An 18,165-nucleotide genomic window follows, 5' to 3' on the forward strand; every position below is an offset into this window, starting at 1 on the left:
CCCTCTGTGGGTGCCTTTTCCTTGGGACCTGTAGTCCCTGCATGCAGTGTGGGGGGGGGGATCAAAAGGCAGGTGCAACCCTCTGTGGGTGCCTTTTCCTTGGGACCTGTAGTCCCTGCATGCAGTGGGGAGGATCAAAAGGCAGGTGCAACCCTCTGTGGGTGCCTTTTCCTTGGGACCTGTAGTCCCTGCATGCAGTGGGGAGGATCAAAAGGCAGGTGCAACCCTCTGTGGGTGCCTTTTCCTTGGCACCTGTAGTCCCTGCATGCAGTGTGGGGGGGGGGATCAAAAGGCAGCTGCAACCCTCTGTGGGAGCCTTTTCCTTGGCACCTGTAGTCCCTGCATGCAGTGTGGGGGGGGATCAAAAGGCAGGTGCAACCCTCTGTGGGTGCCTTTTCCTTGGCACCTGTAGTCCCTGCATGCAGTGTGGGGGGGGATCAAAAGGCAGGTGCAACCCTCTGTGGGTGCCTTTTCCTTGGGACCTGTAGTCCCTGCATACAGTGGGGAGGATTAAAAGGCAGGTGCAACCCTCTGTGGGTGCCTTTTCCTTGGGACCTGTAGTCCCTGCATGCAGTGGGGAGGATCAAAAGGCAGGTGCAACCTTCTGTGGGTGCCTTTTCCTTGGGACCTGTAGTCCCTGCATGCAGTGGGGAGGATCAAAAGGCAGGTGCAACCCTCTGTGGGAGCCTTTTCCTTGGGACCTGTAGTCCCTGCATGCAGTGGGGAGGATCAAAAGGCAGGTGCAACCCTCTGTGGGTGCTTTTTCCTTGGCACCTGTAGTCCCTGCATGCAGTGTGGGGGGGGATCAAAAGGCAGGTGCAACCCTCTGTGGGTGCCTTTTCCTTGGCACCTGTAGTCCCTGCATGCAGTGTGGGGGGGGGATCAAAAGGCAGGTGCAACCCTCTGTGGGTGCCTTTTCCTTGGGACCTGTAGTCCCTGCATGCAGTGGGGAGGATCAAAAGGCAGGTGCAACCCTCTGTGGGTGCCTTTTCCTTGGGACCTGTAGTCCCTGCATGCAGTGGGGAGGATCAAAAGGCAGGTGCAACCCTCTGTGGGCGCCTTTTCCTTGGGACCTGTAGTCCCTGCATGCAGTGGGGGGGGGGAGGGGATCAAAAGGCAGGTGCAACCCTCTGTGGGTGCCTTTTCCTTGGGTCCTGTAGTCCCTGCATGCAGTGTGGGGGGGAGGATCAAAAGGCAGGTGCAACCCTCTGTGGGTGCCTTTTCCTTGGGACCTGAAGTCCCTGCATGCAGTGTGGGGGGGGGGGGATCAAAAGGCAGGTGCAACCCTCTGTGGGCGCCTTTTCCTTGGGACCTGTAGTCCCTGCATGCAGTTGGGGGGGGGGGGATCAAAAGGCAGGTGCAACCCTCTGTGGGTGCCTTTTCCTTGGGACCTGTAGTCCCTGCATGCAGTGGGGAGGATCAAAAGGCAGGTGCAACCCTCTGTGGGTGCCTTTTCCTTGGGACCTGTAGTCCCTGCATGCAGTGGGGAGGATCAAAAGGCAGGTGCAACCCTCTGTGGGTGCCTTTTCCTTGGGACCTGTAGTCCCTGCATGCAGTGGGGGGGATCAAAAGGCAGGTGCAACCCTCTGTGGGTGCCTTTTCCTTGGGACCTGTAGTCCCTGCATGCAGTGGGGAGGATCAAAAGGCAGGTGCAACCCTCTGTGGGTGCCTTTTCCTTGGGATCTGTAGTCCCTGCATGCAGTGGGGAGGATCAAAAGGCAGGTGCAACCCTCTGTGGGTGCCTTTTCCTTGGGACCTGTAGTCCCTGCATGCAGTGTGGGGGGGAGGATCAAAAGGCAGGTGCAACCCTCTGTGGGCGCCTTTTCCTTGGGACCTGTAGCCCCTGCATGCAGTGGCGGGAGCTGGCGTCAGCTGGCAACCCTACCTGTAATGGGTGTAACAAAACTCACTGGTCTTCCTTTCTTCGAACCTTACTTTCCCAATGAACGCATGCAAACCATGCTCCCTATTTACCTCCATTCCCACCAAACAAAGAAAATCTTTCAGAACAGTGTACAGTAATTTCAGGAATAAAAGTAATGACAGTGCGAACAGAAGCTCGGAGCTGTATGCAGCCCCAGCACTGGCAGACACTGTACCTTTATTTTAAGAGCAGAGTCGTTGTTGGCGTGCGATTTGGAGAGCTTCCTCATGATTTCAGCACCGCTCACAGGCCCAGAATTAACGGCAGTTGGGGGTGGACGATTATTTGTTCCTTCCAGCAGCATGGTGTGCTCACTGATCGTAGCTAGCAGAGGTAAAAAAAACACACAAGAGAAATGCAGAAATACTAAATCAAGCCACTGTCGTGTATAAAGATTCTGCTCCACTAACAGAAGATGACAGCAGATAAAGATGAAATTATCCATCCAGCCTGTGCAATTATTCCTGTGTACACTGCTTAGGATATATCCTGGCAGCCAGCTGCAGAAGCCTAATCTCTTGTAGGGACGTTACTCCTCCTCCAGGGATCTGTACTATCCTGGGATGGAAGAGCTCACAAGTTCCTCTACTTCACCCAACCCCCAGTCTTATCACCAAGCTTTGCAGTGATCATTCGGTTGGTTGGTTTCTGTCTACCCCGCAGTGTTATAAGGTCATGCTTCCTTTGTCCGTCTCCAGATTTCTCTATTACTTCTCCCACTTTGCCTCTATTCTGAGAGGCGTGAAGGGCAGGTTGTCTGCCATACTGCAACCTCCCAGTCCTCTTCCTACCACTGGCCTCTATTATCTTTCTCAACATGACTCCAAGACACTGAGTGCACTGACACCTAGGGAAGTGCCCCCACACACTTGTACACATCCCCAGCCGCCACCACACAAAATGCATTCACCCCCAATAAAAACAGGCCTTTTAGCACCAATTCACAGAAAGTTGTTTAAACCCTCCCACCTAATTTAACTAATTATTTTTGCATCCCACAATCCTAACACAATTATTTACTGCAGATAACAATCAAAACAGACATGACCTAACAAATAGAACAAACATGCAATCAATAATCTAGGGCTTCCCAAACCGAGCCCACAGCCAGCCAGGTTTTCAGAATAGCTGCATTTGTTTGTACCGAATCTCCAATGCACACAGTTTTATCTTGGACATACTGATTGGGGGCATCCTGAAATCCGGCTGGCTGCTTGGGAAGCCCAGCAACTTCTAGCTAAAACACACGCTTCGTGCGAGGAGCTGCCCACATCTTCCCCTACAGACTTCACAGCACCACCACCTCACACTCCCCTCCTGATGCTAAATGGCCTTTACTTCCAAACTAGGCATTTTTTGTTCATTTATTAAAATTTATTAATCGCCTAACACTTAACAAGGCCTAGGCGATATACAAGGGTACATACATAATAAAAACAAAATAAAATACAAACAACAGATTTCAGCTTCACAGAAACCAAGCCGCAAAATACCAAATATTAATGGTACATTTACTATTTTAGACATAAGAGCATATTCCAAAAATTGAATATTCAATTAATAAATCATCATATATCTTTTAATGAGCAGATTAAGAACATTCATGCAGCCTCATTTATCATTGAACGCACGATGAAGCAGATATTCCTTAAATGCCGTTTTAAATTTTTTTAAATGCAGCTGCCCGCATCATCACTGACACGAGACGCCATGAGCACATCACTCCAGCACTTCAGTCATTGCACTGGCTACCCGTGGCTTCCAGGATAATATATAAATCCATGACGCTTATACATAAAGCCGTTCACAACAGAGATATGCTATGGTTCAATGATCAATTACAATTCAAAACATCAATCCGCCCTACTAGATTCCAACATTTAGCGAAACTGAATATCCCTGCGCCTAATTTGACCAAACTTTCGACTACAAAAGAACGTTCATTCATCATTGCTGGATCCACAATATGGAAACACTATGCCCTCTGAATTACGCCAGGAACTTTGCCACAAAAAATTTAAACAAAACCTAAAAACCTGGCTATTCAAAAAAGCCTACTATTAATAAACTGAGTTCTATTATATACCTTTCAGATTATTTCTACAGACACTCTTATATTGATTTTCTTTATTTTAATACAAAGTTATACTTGGTTTTATATTCATTCAGTTATTATGTTATATTGTAAAGCTCTATGCTGAATTAATGTTTGAATGTAAACCGAGGTGATGTTTCTTACGGACCCCGGTATAGAAAAATCCTTAAATAAATAAATAAATAAATAAAGATCTGAGGTCAAAAGGAAGAAGGTTCCATTGAATGGGTGCCGCGATGGAGAAAGCAGTCTCCCTAGTACAGGATAAACGGGCATGGCGAATTGAGGGAATCTCTAGCAAATTAAATTGTGAAGATCTCAAACATCTAACTGGATTATAAATCCACATCTACAAATGCAAAGTAAAATGGGCTTACAGCTACTTCCAGAGGATATCCTAGGCCTGTGTGCAAACACATCTGTTATCACTATAGGTCTTGTTACACAAACTTTATTTCTCATGCTTTTCAACTTAGTAAAATGCAACTTCTTAATTTAATGTTGACACTTTTCCCTGCTGGGTTCCACTTAAGATTTCTCTTTTACCAGGCACATTTCCACTCCAGATTTAAAGCCATGCAGATGCTTCCCTGATCCCACAAAACCACTGTGATGCTCGCAAGCCACGAGGGAAGTTCTCTGCCACACAGGCTCTACACCGTCAAGGCTGAATGCAGGCAACAACAGCACTGTATTCCTTAGTCTGCTTGCCCTTGAATATTTTAACCTTTAAATAGAACCAGCATAACAAATCTGGCAAGAACGACAGCCTGATTTGTTTCACTGTGAATATACCACATCACATATTTATTTATTTAACAGTTTTATATACCGAAGTTCTGGTAACAAAGTTACTAATCACTTCGGTTTACATTACAACAATAGATTGACAGTATATAGAATAATGTCTTACAATGAACAAGGTAAATAGATTAGACAAATAGATTAGGTAAATAGATTGACAGTATATAGAATAATGTCTTACAATAAACAACGTAAATAGATTAGACAAATCTACTACACGCTTGTTTTCCTTTTCTTGTGAAAGACTGCCTAGCACCCTATCTCCTGGCTTCTGCAGGAGACCCTCGGCTCTGTGACCTCCCTTACACTCCCATCAGCCCTGCTAGGTTTCCTGCCCCAGGACCACGGGTAGGCAGCACCCATACAGGGAGAGTAAGAGTTGCATTCACTGGAAGAGATTTCCTGGGATGGTTTTTGCCAGATGTCATTACAGCAATGGGCAGTCCTAAAAAAAAACAAAACCCAACACACAACATTTTCTAACTACCCATAAGTACACGCAGGCTACTAAATGGTAAATACCTGCATCAAACTCAAATTCTGCTCCATCAGCACTGGTGTCGCTCTGCAGGGCGCCTCCGTTGTCTAATCCGTGTCCGGCTTCCTCTTCTGTTTTCAAAGTGATCTGGGATTTCAATGGCTGGGCCGGCCGCAGCAAGCTAACGCCTTTAAAGGCTGGGGTTACCACAATGAACTTCATCCACTGCCTAGCTAATGCAACGAGGCCTTTCTTTAACGTCACCAAGGCAGGAAGTCCGTCGCTCTGTAAGAGTACAGACACTCGATATCACGCACCACTAACTTTAAAGCAACTGCAAGCCATTCATACAGATGTTGTTTTTATGAAGAATTATATCTGTTTTAGAATACAATAAAACAATTCTACTTTTCATAGCATCCGTCGTACAAGTATATCCATATATAATTCACAGTCGCGGGTCATAAACTAAGTGAAGCGGTAGCAGGGGACACAAAGTGGGCAGGAGGGCACTTCCCCGCTCCACTCCGGCCTGGTGAGAAGAGAAGCATCCGCAGCCAGCTGGTCATGGAAGAGAGGGGACAGAGAGACAGGTGCACTCGCTGTCCTCGGGGTGGCTCCCCTCCCTGAATACATCCTGCTTGGAAAGGGAGGAACGGCTGTGGGAATCAGGATCCCGCGCTGTCGGTGGACGCTCTCTCTTTCTCCTCCCTGGACTGATGGGAGGAGACAAGAGGATGAAGAACACAAGGAAGAGAGTGGCATGGAAAGAAGTGACAAGGAGAAGGATATTAAAAGGGGGAAGTGGTGAGGAAAGACACAGGAGGTAGATCGGGGGGGTGGGGGGGAGAGAATGGCAGGGAGGAACGTGGATCACATTAAGGATCCTGAGATACCACTGACCACACAGGGGACAAAAATAGCCCCAGCTGTTCAGGGTGCCATGGGCACAAAGCAAGTACTGCGGCGAGCTACCAGCAGTAAATCAGAGAGCAAACTCCAGAAACTGCCAACAGAGAGCCCAGCACAGAAAGTATAATCTGGATTATACTGTGCACCTTTAATTAACCTATGAGAAGTTCCACTCTTTCATTTCCCAGGCTGTAAAGTCCTATCCTTGCCGGTTTGTGGTGAAGTGGCACGCATGAGCAAACATCACGGGTGAGGCACGACGCACCAGCAGGAAGGAAACAGGGGCACGAGTGACTCCAGGAGCTCGTTTACAACTGGGGGAGGCGGGAGCCACTTACGGCTACGGGAAGAGGCCGGCGCTGCCGCACGCGGAACTCGCGTCCCTCTCATTACTGGGCAGATCCTTGGGTTTATGAAAGAAACGTGCTGGCTGCACGCTAGGTATGGATGGCTCCCTCATCTCTTTCTTTTGCCTCAGGAGGTCCTGGACCAGCGACCCTCACATTACCTGCTAATATCTGCCTTGCCAGTCGGCTTTCTGTTCACAGCTACAGAACAAATCACAGAGGGCCCACGTACTAAGTTTCACCCGCACTCGTGCACACACTTTTTGAGTGCAAACGGTGCCCTTCATGCAGTGAGAAGTTCTACGCACAAAGACACGCCCTTGGCGCGCTCGCATGAGAATCTTATCCCTGCTCTGACGTGAAGTACAATTTCCAGCGGTAGCATCAGTCTCTGGGCAGAAGCAGAGCTTCTGGTGCCGGGCCCTGTAGTCAGGATATATGTGCGGAAAACATGTTCTGTACACATAAAGCAGGTCTTCTGCACACAGATACGATAAATGGACTTTTCTGCCCTGAAAGCATTTTTGTATGTATTAATCGTATTTTCTGCAGAAAAAAAAACCCAAGCATAAATCATGATAAAAGTCTTTTATGAGCACAAAGCATGATTTTGTGTTGCATAAATCCTGCCCAATAAACTCCCCCAGCCACACAAGAGAACATGAGTGAGCAGCCTGTGCTGTGTGCACATTTAAACTCAGGTCTGTGCACACCGTTTTCTCTTTGTGCACATTTTTAACTCATCAGGTGTTAAATTCTTTTTGTATCTGCGTTAGGAAACCGTGTGCTGAATTGCAGTCCTAACACACCGCTTATTATCCGTAAACATGAATGCTTTTCCAAGTTGACCTGTAGCTCAGTACTACAGGCTCAGAGTGGGTAAGCGGTACATGTTCAGTGTACAGGCACATAGTCTAACAACAGTGCTCACAATGGCCCTGGGAGGCTGTCTAGGTGCAGGAACACTTTGATATTTGAAATCTGCATCACAGCACAGGTGTGCAGGGCATTGTACTTAGTCTCCCTTCAGGGTGGCCCTGGAAAATGAATAATCCCGTGTCTGTCCTCTGCCTCCGACATATGTTCTGATATCAAACTGCAGAGCACTTTTCATTCCTTGCACGGAGGTGGAGAATATCCGCTCTTACCTCAGAAAGACCACGGTTCTCACCCTAGTCCTCGGGTTTTCAGGATATGCACAATGCACATGCAGGAGAAAGTTTGGCCTAGAATGGATTGTGGGTTTCCTGAAAAGCAGACTGACTAGGTGGAGAAACACTGCAGACACAAACGAAGTGGCGTTACTCCTGCCAGCACATGGCACAGGATAAAGTTTAGGCTTCTTGTATGTGATGAATATACCAGTCTTAAACAAACCCAAATGTTTAACTCACATGGAAAAGAAGCTGTTCTCGACGGTCTGTTTAACTCACCAAGGTGGCATCTTCAATGACAGAGTAATTTGCATAGTACAGGTAATGATGGAGCAGGTTACACAGCAAGCAGGAAGGGTTTTCCTGCAGAAAACGAGCCCGTTTCGTCAGCCTGTTATACTTGCTTCTCAAGGGAAAGTGAACACTTTTATTCTGAAATAAACACACATACATGTTAGGTATGTACTTACCAAATCCAATCACCACCCTGCTTGTGTGGAACTCGGCAAACTCTTGACGTAAGACTGCTGGACTTTAACGCCCCTCTCCATGCAGTCGCACTAGAACTACCCTGCTCACAATACCTCTCTGCAACACTAAGAACAGGCCAAGCAAGGGTCCATCAAGCCCAGCATCCAGGCATCAGGGCTAGAAAAAGGGTGCAATGCCTGCAGCCGTTCTATCAGAGCAAGCACTCGCTGACACATCCTTTGTGGAAACTTGTGTAACATGAGCCACTGGCAGGCCCACCATCCCGCCCCACACACAGAGCCCCCCCAGGGAGGAGAGGACCTCGCTGACAGGTAACAGGGCCTTCAAACCGTCAAATGCAGAAATCCACACACATGCACAAAAGCATCTGACATACTTCTTAGTCTAAAGACTTTTTATGACGCAGCTGTAACCTTGGCTTGGGTGGTATGAAGGGCCTTGTTTAAGAAGAGATCTGTTTAGGTGTAGCACAAAGTTTACACTAAGAAACAGATGTCAATTGCTTTCGTGCATGTGCGAGGACCTTACCGACTGCCAGGTTTCCCATTGGACGTTCCCCTGCCAAACAATAGCCCAGGGGCAAAGCTACGTCACTACTCGCTCTAGTCAGTGGGTAGGCAGTCAGTGCAGGGGAAAAGTGATCTTCTCATTCATTGTCTGTTACTAAGGCTTGCTGATTTTCTAATGTAACAGCCACAAGCACTAGTCCCTTTCCTTCTATATGCAGGTTACTATTCATCTAGTTACCAATATGTAACGTTAACTATGCCTTTATAAATGTCTTAAAATGCATTCACCATGCGATCAACCCCCTTTACAGCCCTATTCCCATGAACTCTGCAGTAGTAGTGCTTTTCTCTGTTATACCGAACTGAATATTCTCTCCGGGAAGAACACATCACCATTAGTAACACCGCACTAAACTTTTACACTTTGTTTTCATTTTAAATGCATAAAGGGGGCAAGTTTGCCTAGCAGAGGCCCACAAAACATTTGCAGTTAAATTAGTAGCCCCCAAACCTGCTCTTCCACTTTCTCCACCCCAGACCACCCACCCTACTCCTGCCCTCAGCCCATCTCACTGCTGTTTCCCACCCCCAAGACAGTTCCTGCCATTCTCTCACACCCCAGCCCCACCCTGTCCAGCACTCACTCAGAGTCCTGTGGCTCTCTTGCATTTCTCACCCTTTTAAAATCAGCAACTGAAAAAAGGCTGCAGGAGGCTTAGTTCAGGCCAGACCAGGCCGATTTGCTGTGATTTTATTTTTTCCCAGACATAACTAACATGTTCCTCTCGTTTTCAAATTTCACCCATTATTTCCAACTAGAAGTGGCCCCAAAAGCCCGAGGGTCAGACAGATGGGCAGATGTGTGTGAATTAAACAGACTAATCCTTAACACATCAACCTTTCCCTCAGGCACTGATGTTCCTGGCACATGCGAGTCCGTTATCTAAGGGAGCCCGCTGATGGTATTTGAGCAGAAATATCTGTGCTAGCTTTGTCGCCGAGTCCTGCCTATCCTACAATCATGCTTCTTGGTCTTTTGGCTGAGACCGATCCCGCGGGGGATTAAATACAACATTTAGAAGCAGATGTACTGTAGAAACTAAGAAGAAAGCTTAGAAGGAAGCGCAGAAAGGAGTAATTCTCTTTCTGAGATCCCTATCAAGTGTCAGAAGTGGATGGTGACAGGAGACGCAGGCAAGAGAATTTCCGACTTTTACAGGTCAGCAATGCCGGCACATTTTGAGAAGCACGAAGTTACTGCGCTGCATAAACTGGCATTCGTGCTTCTTCCGTGGCTCCCTAAACATATTTCTATAGGCCAGAAATATTTCGTCTTCAGGTTGTATCCACACATGTTCAGGCCTGTGGCCCACCCTTAGATTAGGCCAGTGTGGCCAGAGAGCGGCTGCTCCCTCTTCTGCTGCCCAGTTTTAGCCGTGTGGTTCCTTCCTATGAATCATAAGAACATAAGAAAATGCCATACTGGGTCAGACCAAGGGCCCATCAAGCCCAACATCCTGTTTCCAACAGTGGCCAATCCAGGCCACAAGAACCTGGCAAGTACCCAAAAACTAAGTCTATTCCATGTAACCATTGCTAATGGCAGTGGCTATTCTCTAAGAGAACTTAATAGCAGGTAATGGACTTCTCCTCCAAGAACTTATCCAATCCTTTTTTAAACACAGCTACACTAACTGCACTAACCACATCCTCTGGCAACAAATTCCAGAGTTTAATTGTGCGTTGAGTAAAAAAGAACTTTCTCCGATTAGTTTTAAATGTGCCCCACGCTAACTTCATGGAGTGCCCCCTAGTCTTTCTACTATCCAAAAGAGTAAATAACCGATTCACATCTACCCATTCTAGACCTCTCATGATTTTAAACACCTCTATCATATCCCCCCTCAGTCGTCTCTTCTCCAAGCTGAAAAGTCCTAACCTCTTTAGTCTTTCCTCATAGGGGAGCTGTTCCATCCCCTTTATCGTTTTGGTTGCCCTTCTCTGTACCTTCTCCATCGCAATTATATCTTTTTTGAGATGCGGCGACCAGAATTGTACACAGTATTCAAGGTGCGGTCTCACCATGGAGCGATACAGAGGCATTATGACATTTTCCGTTTTATTCACCATTCCCTTCCTAATAATTCCCAACATTCTGTTTGATTTTTTGACTGCCGCAGCACACTGTACCGACGATTTCAATGTGTTATCCACTATGACACCTAGATCTCTTTCTTGGGTTGTAGCACCTAATATGGAACCCAACATTGTGTAATTATAGCATGGGTTATTTTTCTCTATATGCATCACCTTGCACTTATCCACATTAAATTTCATCTGCCATTTGGATGCCCAATTTTCCAGTCTCACAAGGTCTTCCTGCAATTTATCACAATCTGCTTGTGATTTAACTACTCTGAACAATTTTGTGTCATCTGCAAATTTGATTATCTCACTCGTCATATTTCTTTCCAGATCATTTATTAATATATTGAACAGTAAGGGTCCCAATACAGATCCCTGAGGCACTCCACTCCCTTCCACTGAGAAAATTGCCCATTTAATCCTACTCTCTGTTTCCTGTCTTTTAGCCAGTTTGCAATCCACGAAAGGACATCACCACCTATCCCATGACTTTTTACTTTTCCTAGAAGCCTCTCATGAGGAATTTTGTCAAACGCCTTCTGAAAATCCAAGTATACTATATCTACCGGTTCACCTTTATCCACATGTTTATTAACTCCTTCAAAAAAGTGGATCAGATTTGTGAGGCAAGACTTGCCCTGGGTAAAGCCATGCTGACTTTGTTCCATTCAACCATGTCTTTCTATATGTCCTGTGATTTTGATGTTTAGAACACTTTCCACTATTTTTCCTGGCACTGAAGTCAGGCTAACCGGTCTGTAGTTTCCCGGATCGCCCCTGGAGCCCTTTTTAAATATTGGGGTTACATTTGCTATCCTCCAGTCTTCAGGTACAATGGATGATTTTAATGTTAAGTTACAAATTTTTACTAATAGGTCTGAAATTTCATTTTTTAGTTCCTTCAGAACTCTGGGGTGTATACCATCCGGTCCAGGTGATTTACTACTCTTCAGTTTGTCAATCAGGCCTACCACATCTTCTAGGTTCACCGTGATTTGATTCAGTCCATCTGAATCTTTGCCCATGAAAACCTTCTCCATTACGGGTACCTCCCCAACATCCTCTTCAGTAAACACCGAAGCAAAGAAATCATTTAATCTTTCCGCGATGGCCTTATCTTCTCTAAGTGCCCCTTTAACCCCTTGATCATCTAATGGTCCAACTGACTCCCTCACAGGCTTTCTGCTTCGGATATATTTTAAAAAGTTTTTACTGTGAGTTTTTGCCTCTACAGCCAACTTCTTTTCAAATTCTCTCTTAGCCTGTCTTATCAATGTCTTACATTTAACTTGCCAATGTTTATGCAAGGGAGGAGGTGTGGCGCTTTATGTCCGGGATGGCATAGAGTCCAACAGGATAAACATCCTGCATGAGACTAAATACAAAATTGAATCTTTATGGGTAGAAATCCCTTGTGTGTCGGGGAAGACTATAGTGATAGGGGTATACTACCGTCCACCTGGTCAAGATGCTGAGACGGACAGTGAAATGCTAAGAGAAATTAGGGAAGCTAACCAAATTGGTAGTGCGGTAATAATGGGAGACTTCAATTACCCCAATATAGACTGGGTAAATGTATCATCGGGTCACGCTAGAGAGATAACGTTCCTGGATGGAATAAATGATAGCTTTATGGAGCAATTTGTTCAGGAACCGACAAGAGGGAGCATTTTTAGATCTAATTCTCAGTGGAGCACAGGATTTGGTGAGAGAGGTAACGGTGGTGGGGCCGCTTGGCAATAGTGATCATAATAAGACCTATGGACTTTGACATCCTTTAATTCCCACAAGCACAAGTCTCTTCTAACCACTTAATCTAGCACTAACCATGTTACCGTGTTGGTTTTATGTTTACTTAACTTTATGCCTTCTTAGGCCTTTCTTTCCAGCTGCTTAAGCTTCCAAGTTTTTTACCATCCCTGTTGATTGTAACTTTGATTCTTCTGTTTATCCACTTATTTAAATATGTATTTTCTGTTACAATCCCATTGTTCGATGTAAACCGACCTGATATGGTATTTAACCATGAAGGTCGGTATAGAAAAATACTAAATAAATAAAAATAAATAATATGATCAAATTTGAATTAATGACTGGAAGGGGGACAGTAAGGAAATCCACAGCTCTCGTGCTAAACTTTCAAAAGGGAAACTTTGATAAAATGAGAAAAATTGTTAGAAAAAAACTGAAAGGAGCAGCTACAAAAGTAAAAAATGTCCAAGAGGCGTGGTCATTGTTAAAAAATACCATTCTAGAAGCACAGTCCAGATGTATTCCACACATTAAGAAAGGTGGAAAGAAGGCAAAACGATTACCGGCATGGTTAAAAGGGGAGGTGAAAGAAGCTATTTTAGCCAAAAGATCTTCATTGAAAAATTGGAAGAAGGATCCATCAGAAGAAAATAGGATAAAGCATAAACGTTGGCAAGTTAAATGTAAGACATTGATAAGACATCCAAGTCTTGGATGACTTCTGATAGGGCGGGGGGAGTCTGTGTTTTCTGCTAGACTTTCTGTTGCTTCTCTCTTTTAACTTTTTTGGGGTGTACTTTGGCAAGTGTGGAGTCACAGCCCTGCCCTTGATCTGCTTTAATTCCTAATTAAAACCCCAAAACAATCAAACACGTTGGGGCAGGAAAACTTCTTGTATTTTTCATTTTAAATCCAAATGCTCTTAAAATTGTATCGCCAAAGTACCGCAGCACTTTCATCTACACAAAGAGAACGGGAAAAAAAGACAAGCAAAAGGAAAAAAACCTCAGCCAAGTCGCATTGAAAAAGTTACTCCAGCTGCAAAACTCGAGCCGACTGCTGCCATCGCAGGAAAACCCCCCCATGCTGCTTGCATTGGAAACTATCCCAAAATTTCAATGGTGCTTCAAACTAAAATGTTTTCCTAGTCAAGCCAATCACAGCACTTCTTGAAAAAGCATCCTGCAGTACTCATCAGAAGCTGCTTCAGGGCAAACATCAAGCAAGGCGTCACACTCCACTTCCAGCCAGACGCTCGGGCATTTCTTCAGCTCATTTGGGTGTAAAAGTAAAATGGAAACATATTTTCCCCGCACCAGTGCTTCTGATTGGTTTTCTTATTGTGCTCACTGGATAACGTTTTTTGATTTATCTGCTTACTTCCTAGCCATATCTTTCTGCAAGGCTGGAGGTGGGCGATGGTTGATTTATGTCTGACGAACAGTCGTGTTCTTCAGAAGTTTATTTGCTTATGCTGATTGGTTATTGATTTATATAATTGACTGCTTTATTATTTGTATAATTTATTCAAACATTTATTTATTTATTTATTTTTAATTTTTATATACCAGTGTTCCTGTATAAAATACATATCGCACCGGTTTACAGAGAACTGAACTTTCGCCTCAGGGGCGGATACATTGAAACAGTAATTGAAAACTGAAAACTTACAGAGAAACCAATGGGATGCACTTCGAAACATGATTAGCAAAAGAAAGTATAATTCAAAGCCTAACAATTCAAACCTCACCTTAAGCATATTTTATATTCCAGTGCCAAAGATCTCTTTAAAACTCTGTACAGGCTCAGCCCTATGGTCTCTGTTATCTCTAATTTTTGAAAGGCTACGGGTGCAATAATTCTTTTGTGGAACTTTTTATAAAACAGGGTTCAAATTTCTGTGCTACAGGCCAGTATGATGCAAAGAACATGGGGATTTCTTGTGTTCATGACCTGTGTGCACCCGAACACCCCACAAGTTAGAGAGAAGCGTGCCTGCGGCCACAGGAGAACTCAGCTTTCCTGTCTGGGAAGACACAAAGGCTGATCCACCGCACGGGTGGTGCTGAAGGACTCCCCCTTCCAGCACTCAACTAGCAAGAGGATCTGAAACACCCGGGGACCTTTGTCCTGGCGAGGAGGAGAAGAGGACTCAAAGAAAAGGTGGTGAATGAAAAAAGTGAACAAAGAAAAAAGAAATGTACGCAGCATGCACATCCTAAAAAAAAAAAGAAGTGAAATCACGCTTTGAATTTTAAGCTGCTTACCTGCACTTCTCCGTGCTCCCTACAGGAAACCACTTTTGGAAGCGTCACCACCTACACTGGCTTATGAGGTTGGGGGATGCGATGTCAGCTGTGATCTCAGCATCGCAGCTTTAAGATTTTCACATGAAAAGCTTGGACCTTTTTTTTTTTTAATACAACCAGGGCTTCTATTAGCGCAGGCCAGAATGAGGACAAACTGTTTACTTTCATAAGGCTGAAGTTGTGCACCTTTTGCCCAAGGCTTCCATTTCTTGAAACTTCCAGAAGGAGAAAAATTCCACCCAAATAACTGTTTCATAACGTGGGCAAAATGTGCCACGAGGCTCTTGCCAGATCCTCAAACCTAGCCCTTAAGTGCAAATGAGACTTAATGCTAAGGGCTTAGCAAGCCTCTTTTGCTTTTGAGAGTTTCATCGAGATTAACTCACCTCTAAGGCTTCAGTCAATATGCACCCCATAACTGCACAAACTCGCAGAGTCCCCTCCGTCTCCAGCTTATTGAGGGATGACTTCACTTGATCAATGGGGACAAGCCAAGCACCAACAGCCGGAGTTGCTGTGCTGAGAAGGTTCAACTGTCTACAGGAACAAAGAAATCAAGCCATTAAAAGAGGATTCATCTCAGCTGGCATCCCCAACTTTACCTCTTCCAAACCCTATACAGAAGACTCAAAAATACACTCTGCAGCTTGGAGATATTAAACCAGGTAATAAACTGCTTAAATGAGAGGCATGAGGTGGGACGTGGTGGTGATGGAGGGGGGGGTAATAAATACACTCTGCAGCTTGGAGATATTAAACCAGGTAATAAACTGCTTAAATGAGAGGTATGAGGGTGGGACGTGGTGGTGATGGAGGGGGGTAATAAATACACTCTGCAGCTTGGAGATATTAAACCAGGTAATAAACTGCTTAAATGAGAGGCATGAGGTGGGACGTGGTGGTGATGGAGGTGGGGGTAATAAATACACTCTGCAGCTTGGAGATATTAAACTGGGTAATAAACTGCTTAAATGAGAGGCATGAGGTGGGATGTGGTGGTGATGGAGGGGGGATAATAAATACACTCTGCAGCTTGGAGATATTAAACCAGGTAATAAATTGCTTAAATGAGAGGCATGAGGTGGGATGTGGTGGTGATGGAGGGGGGTAATAAATACAATCTGCAGCTAGGAGATATTAAACCATGTAATTAACTGCTTAAATGAGAGGCATGAGGTGGGATGTGGTGGTGATGGAGGGGGGTAATAAATACAATCTGCAGCTAGGAGATATTAAACCATGTAATTAACTGCTTAAATGAGAGGCATGAGGTGGGACGTGGTGGTGATGGAGGGGGGGTAATAAATACACTCTGCAGCTAGGAGATATTAAACCATGTAATTAACTGCTTAAATGAGAGGCATGAGGTGGGACGTGGTGGTGATGGAGGGGGGTAATAAATACACTCTGCAGCTTGGAGATATTAAACCATGTAATTAACTGCTTAAATGAGAGGCATGGGGTGGGACGTGGTGGTGATGGAGGGGGGGGTAATAAATACACTCTGCAGCTTGGAGATATTAAACCAGGTAATTAACTGCTTAAATGAGAGGCATGAGGTGGGACGTGGTGGTGATGGAGGGGGGGTAATAAATACACTCTGCAGCTTGGAGATATTAAACCATGTAATTAACTGCTTAAATGAGAGGCATGGGGTGGGACGTGGTGGTGATGGAGGGGGGGTAATAAATACACTCTGCAGCTTGGAGATATTAAACCAGGTAATTAACTGCTTAAATGAGAGGCATGAGGTGGGACGTGGTGGTGATGGAGGGGGGGGTAATAAATACACTCTGCAGCTTGGAGATATTAAACCATGTAATTAACTGCTTAAATGAGAGGCATGAGGTGGGACGTGGTGGTGATGGAGGGGGGTAATAAATACACTCTGCAGCTTGGAGATATTAAACCATGTAATTAACTGCTTCAATGAGAGGCATGGGGTGGGACGTGGTGGTGATGGAGGGGGGGTAATAAATACACTCTGCAGCTTGGAGATATTAAACCAGGTAATTAACTGCTTAAATGAGAGGCATGAGGTGGGACGTGGTGGTGATGGAGGGGGGGTAATAAATACACTCTGCAGCTTGGAGATATTAAACCATGTAATTAACTGCTTAAATGAGAGGCATGGGGTGGGACGTGGTGGTGATGGAGGGGGGGTAATAAATACACTCTGCAGCTTGGAGATATTAAACCAGGTAATTAACTGCTTAAATGAGAGGCATGAGGTGGGACGTGGTGGTGATGGAGGGGGGGTAATAAATACACTCTGCAGCTTGGAGATATTAAACCAGGTAATAAGCTGCTTAAATGAGAGGCATGGGGCGGGACGTGGTGGTGATGGAGGGGGGGTAATAAATACACTCTGCAGCTTGGAGATATTAAACCAGGTAATAAGCTGCTTAAATCAGAGGCATGGGGTGGGACTTGATGGTGATGGGGGGGGGGGGTAATAAATACACTCTGCAGTTTGGAGATATTAAACTGGGTAATAAACTGCTTAAATGAGAGGCATGAGCTGGGATGTGGTGGTGATGGGGGGGGGGGGGTAATAAAAACGTCCCTCTGAAGAGAGGAGGGTGACTAGAGGTCAGTTCTAGTCAGTGTTTACATAAGCGACACAGCATTTAGAAGGGAGGGTGCATTATTCTGCAAATGTATGTTATAGTATAATATAATATAATATAATATATTATATAATATAATGTTGTTATAAATGTAAACCGGAGTGAAGGCCCCCGCCAATACTTCGGTATATAAAAACGTATAAAATAAATAAATAAAATAAATGATACTGAGATCTCTTATGAGACAGAAAACCGTTGGCATGGTCAAATGTGCAGAGTTATGCATTTGAGGTGCAGCAACCAAGACAAACAGTATATTGTAAGAACATAGGAAGTTGCCATACTGGGTCACACCGAGGGACCATCAAGCTCAGCATCCTGTTTCCAACAGTGGCCAATCCAGGTCACAAGTACCTGGCATAAACAAGATAGGAAGAATGAAGAGAAGAGAAATGAAAAATTATCAAGCGCCAAACATGCAACCGAAGTTTAGACTGAATTGTCCCAGAAAATATGCAGGCGCCGAAGTTCGGAGCAAATCTCGATGGACAACAGCCAGCAAAAATAGAATCCAGCCATAGAGCAACACAGTAGGGCGCCTCCGCGGATGGAGCCCAGAACACATGGCCTTCTCCAAGGCTCGAAAGCGTCAGGCATTGAGGCTCTCTCTCCTC

At 45.1% G+C, this 18,165-nt stretch overlaps 1 protein-coding gene across 1 annotated transcript in view; it reads right to left on the reverse strand.

Moving 5' to 3' along the window:
- Positions 1-18,165, reverse strand: part of LOC115082676 (transmembrane protein KIAA1109-like) — a gene marked incomplete at its 3' end in the record, with an annotated part of 49,790 nt that overhangs the window by 26,606 nt on the left and 5,019 nt on the right. The window contains exons 3-6 of the mRNA XM_029586871.1: positions 15,308-15,458; positions 7,994-8,146; positions 5,346-5,586; positions 2,100-2,248 (exon numbers count right to left, since the gene is read on the reverse strand). Coding sequence (XP_029442731.1) covers positions 2,100-2,248; positions 5,346-5,586; positions 7,994-8,146; positions 15,308-15,458 — 694 coding nt within the window. The remainder of the gene's footprint in view (positions 1-2,099; positions 2,249-5,345; positions 5,587-7,993; positions 8,147-15,307; positions 15,459-18,165) is intronic.

This window comes from Rhinatrema bivittatum, unplaced genomic scaffold, assembly GCF_901001135.1.
Source record: "Rhinatrema bivittatum unplaced genomic scaffold, aRhiBiv1.1, whole genome shotgun sequence".
Lineage (NCBI taxonomy): Eukaryota > Metazoa > Chordata > Amphibia > Gymnophiona > Rhinatrematidae > Rhinatrema > Rhinatrema bivittatum.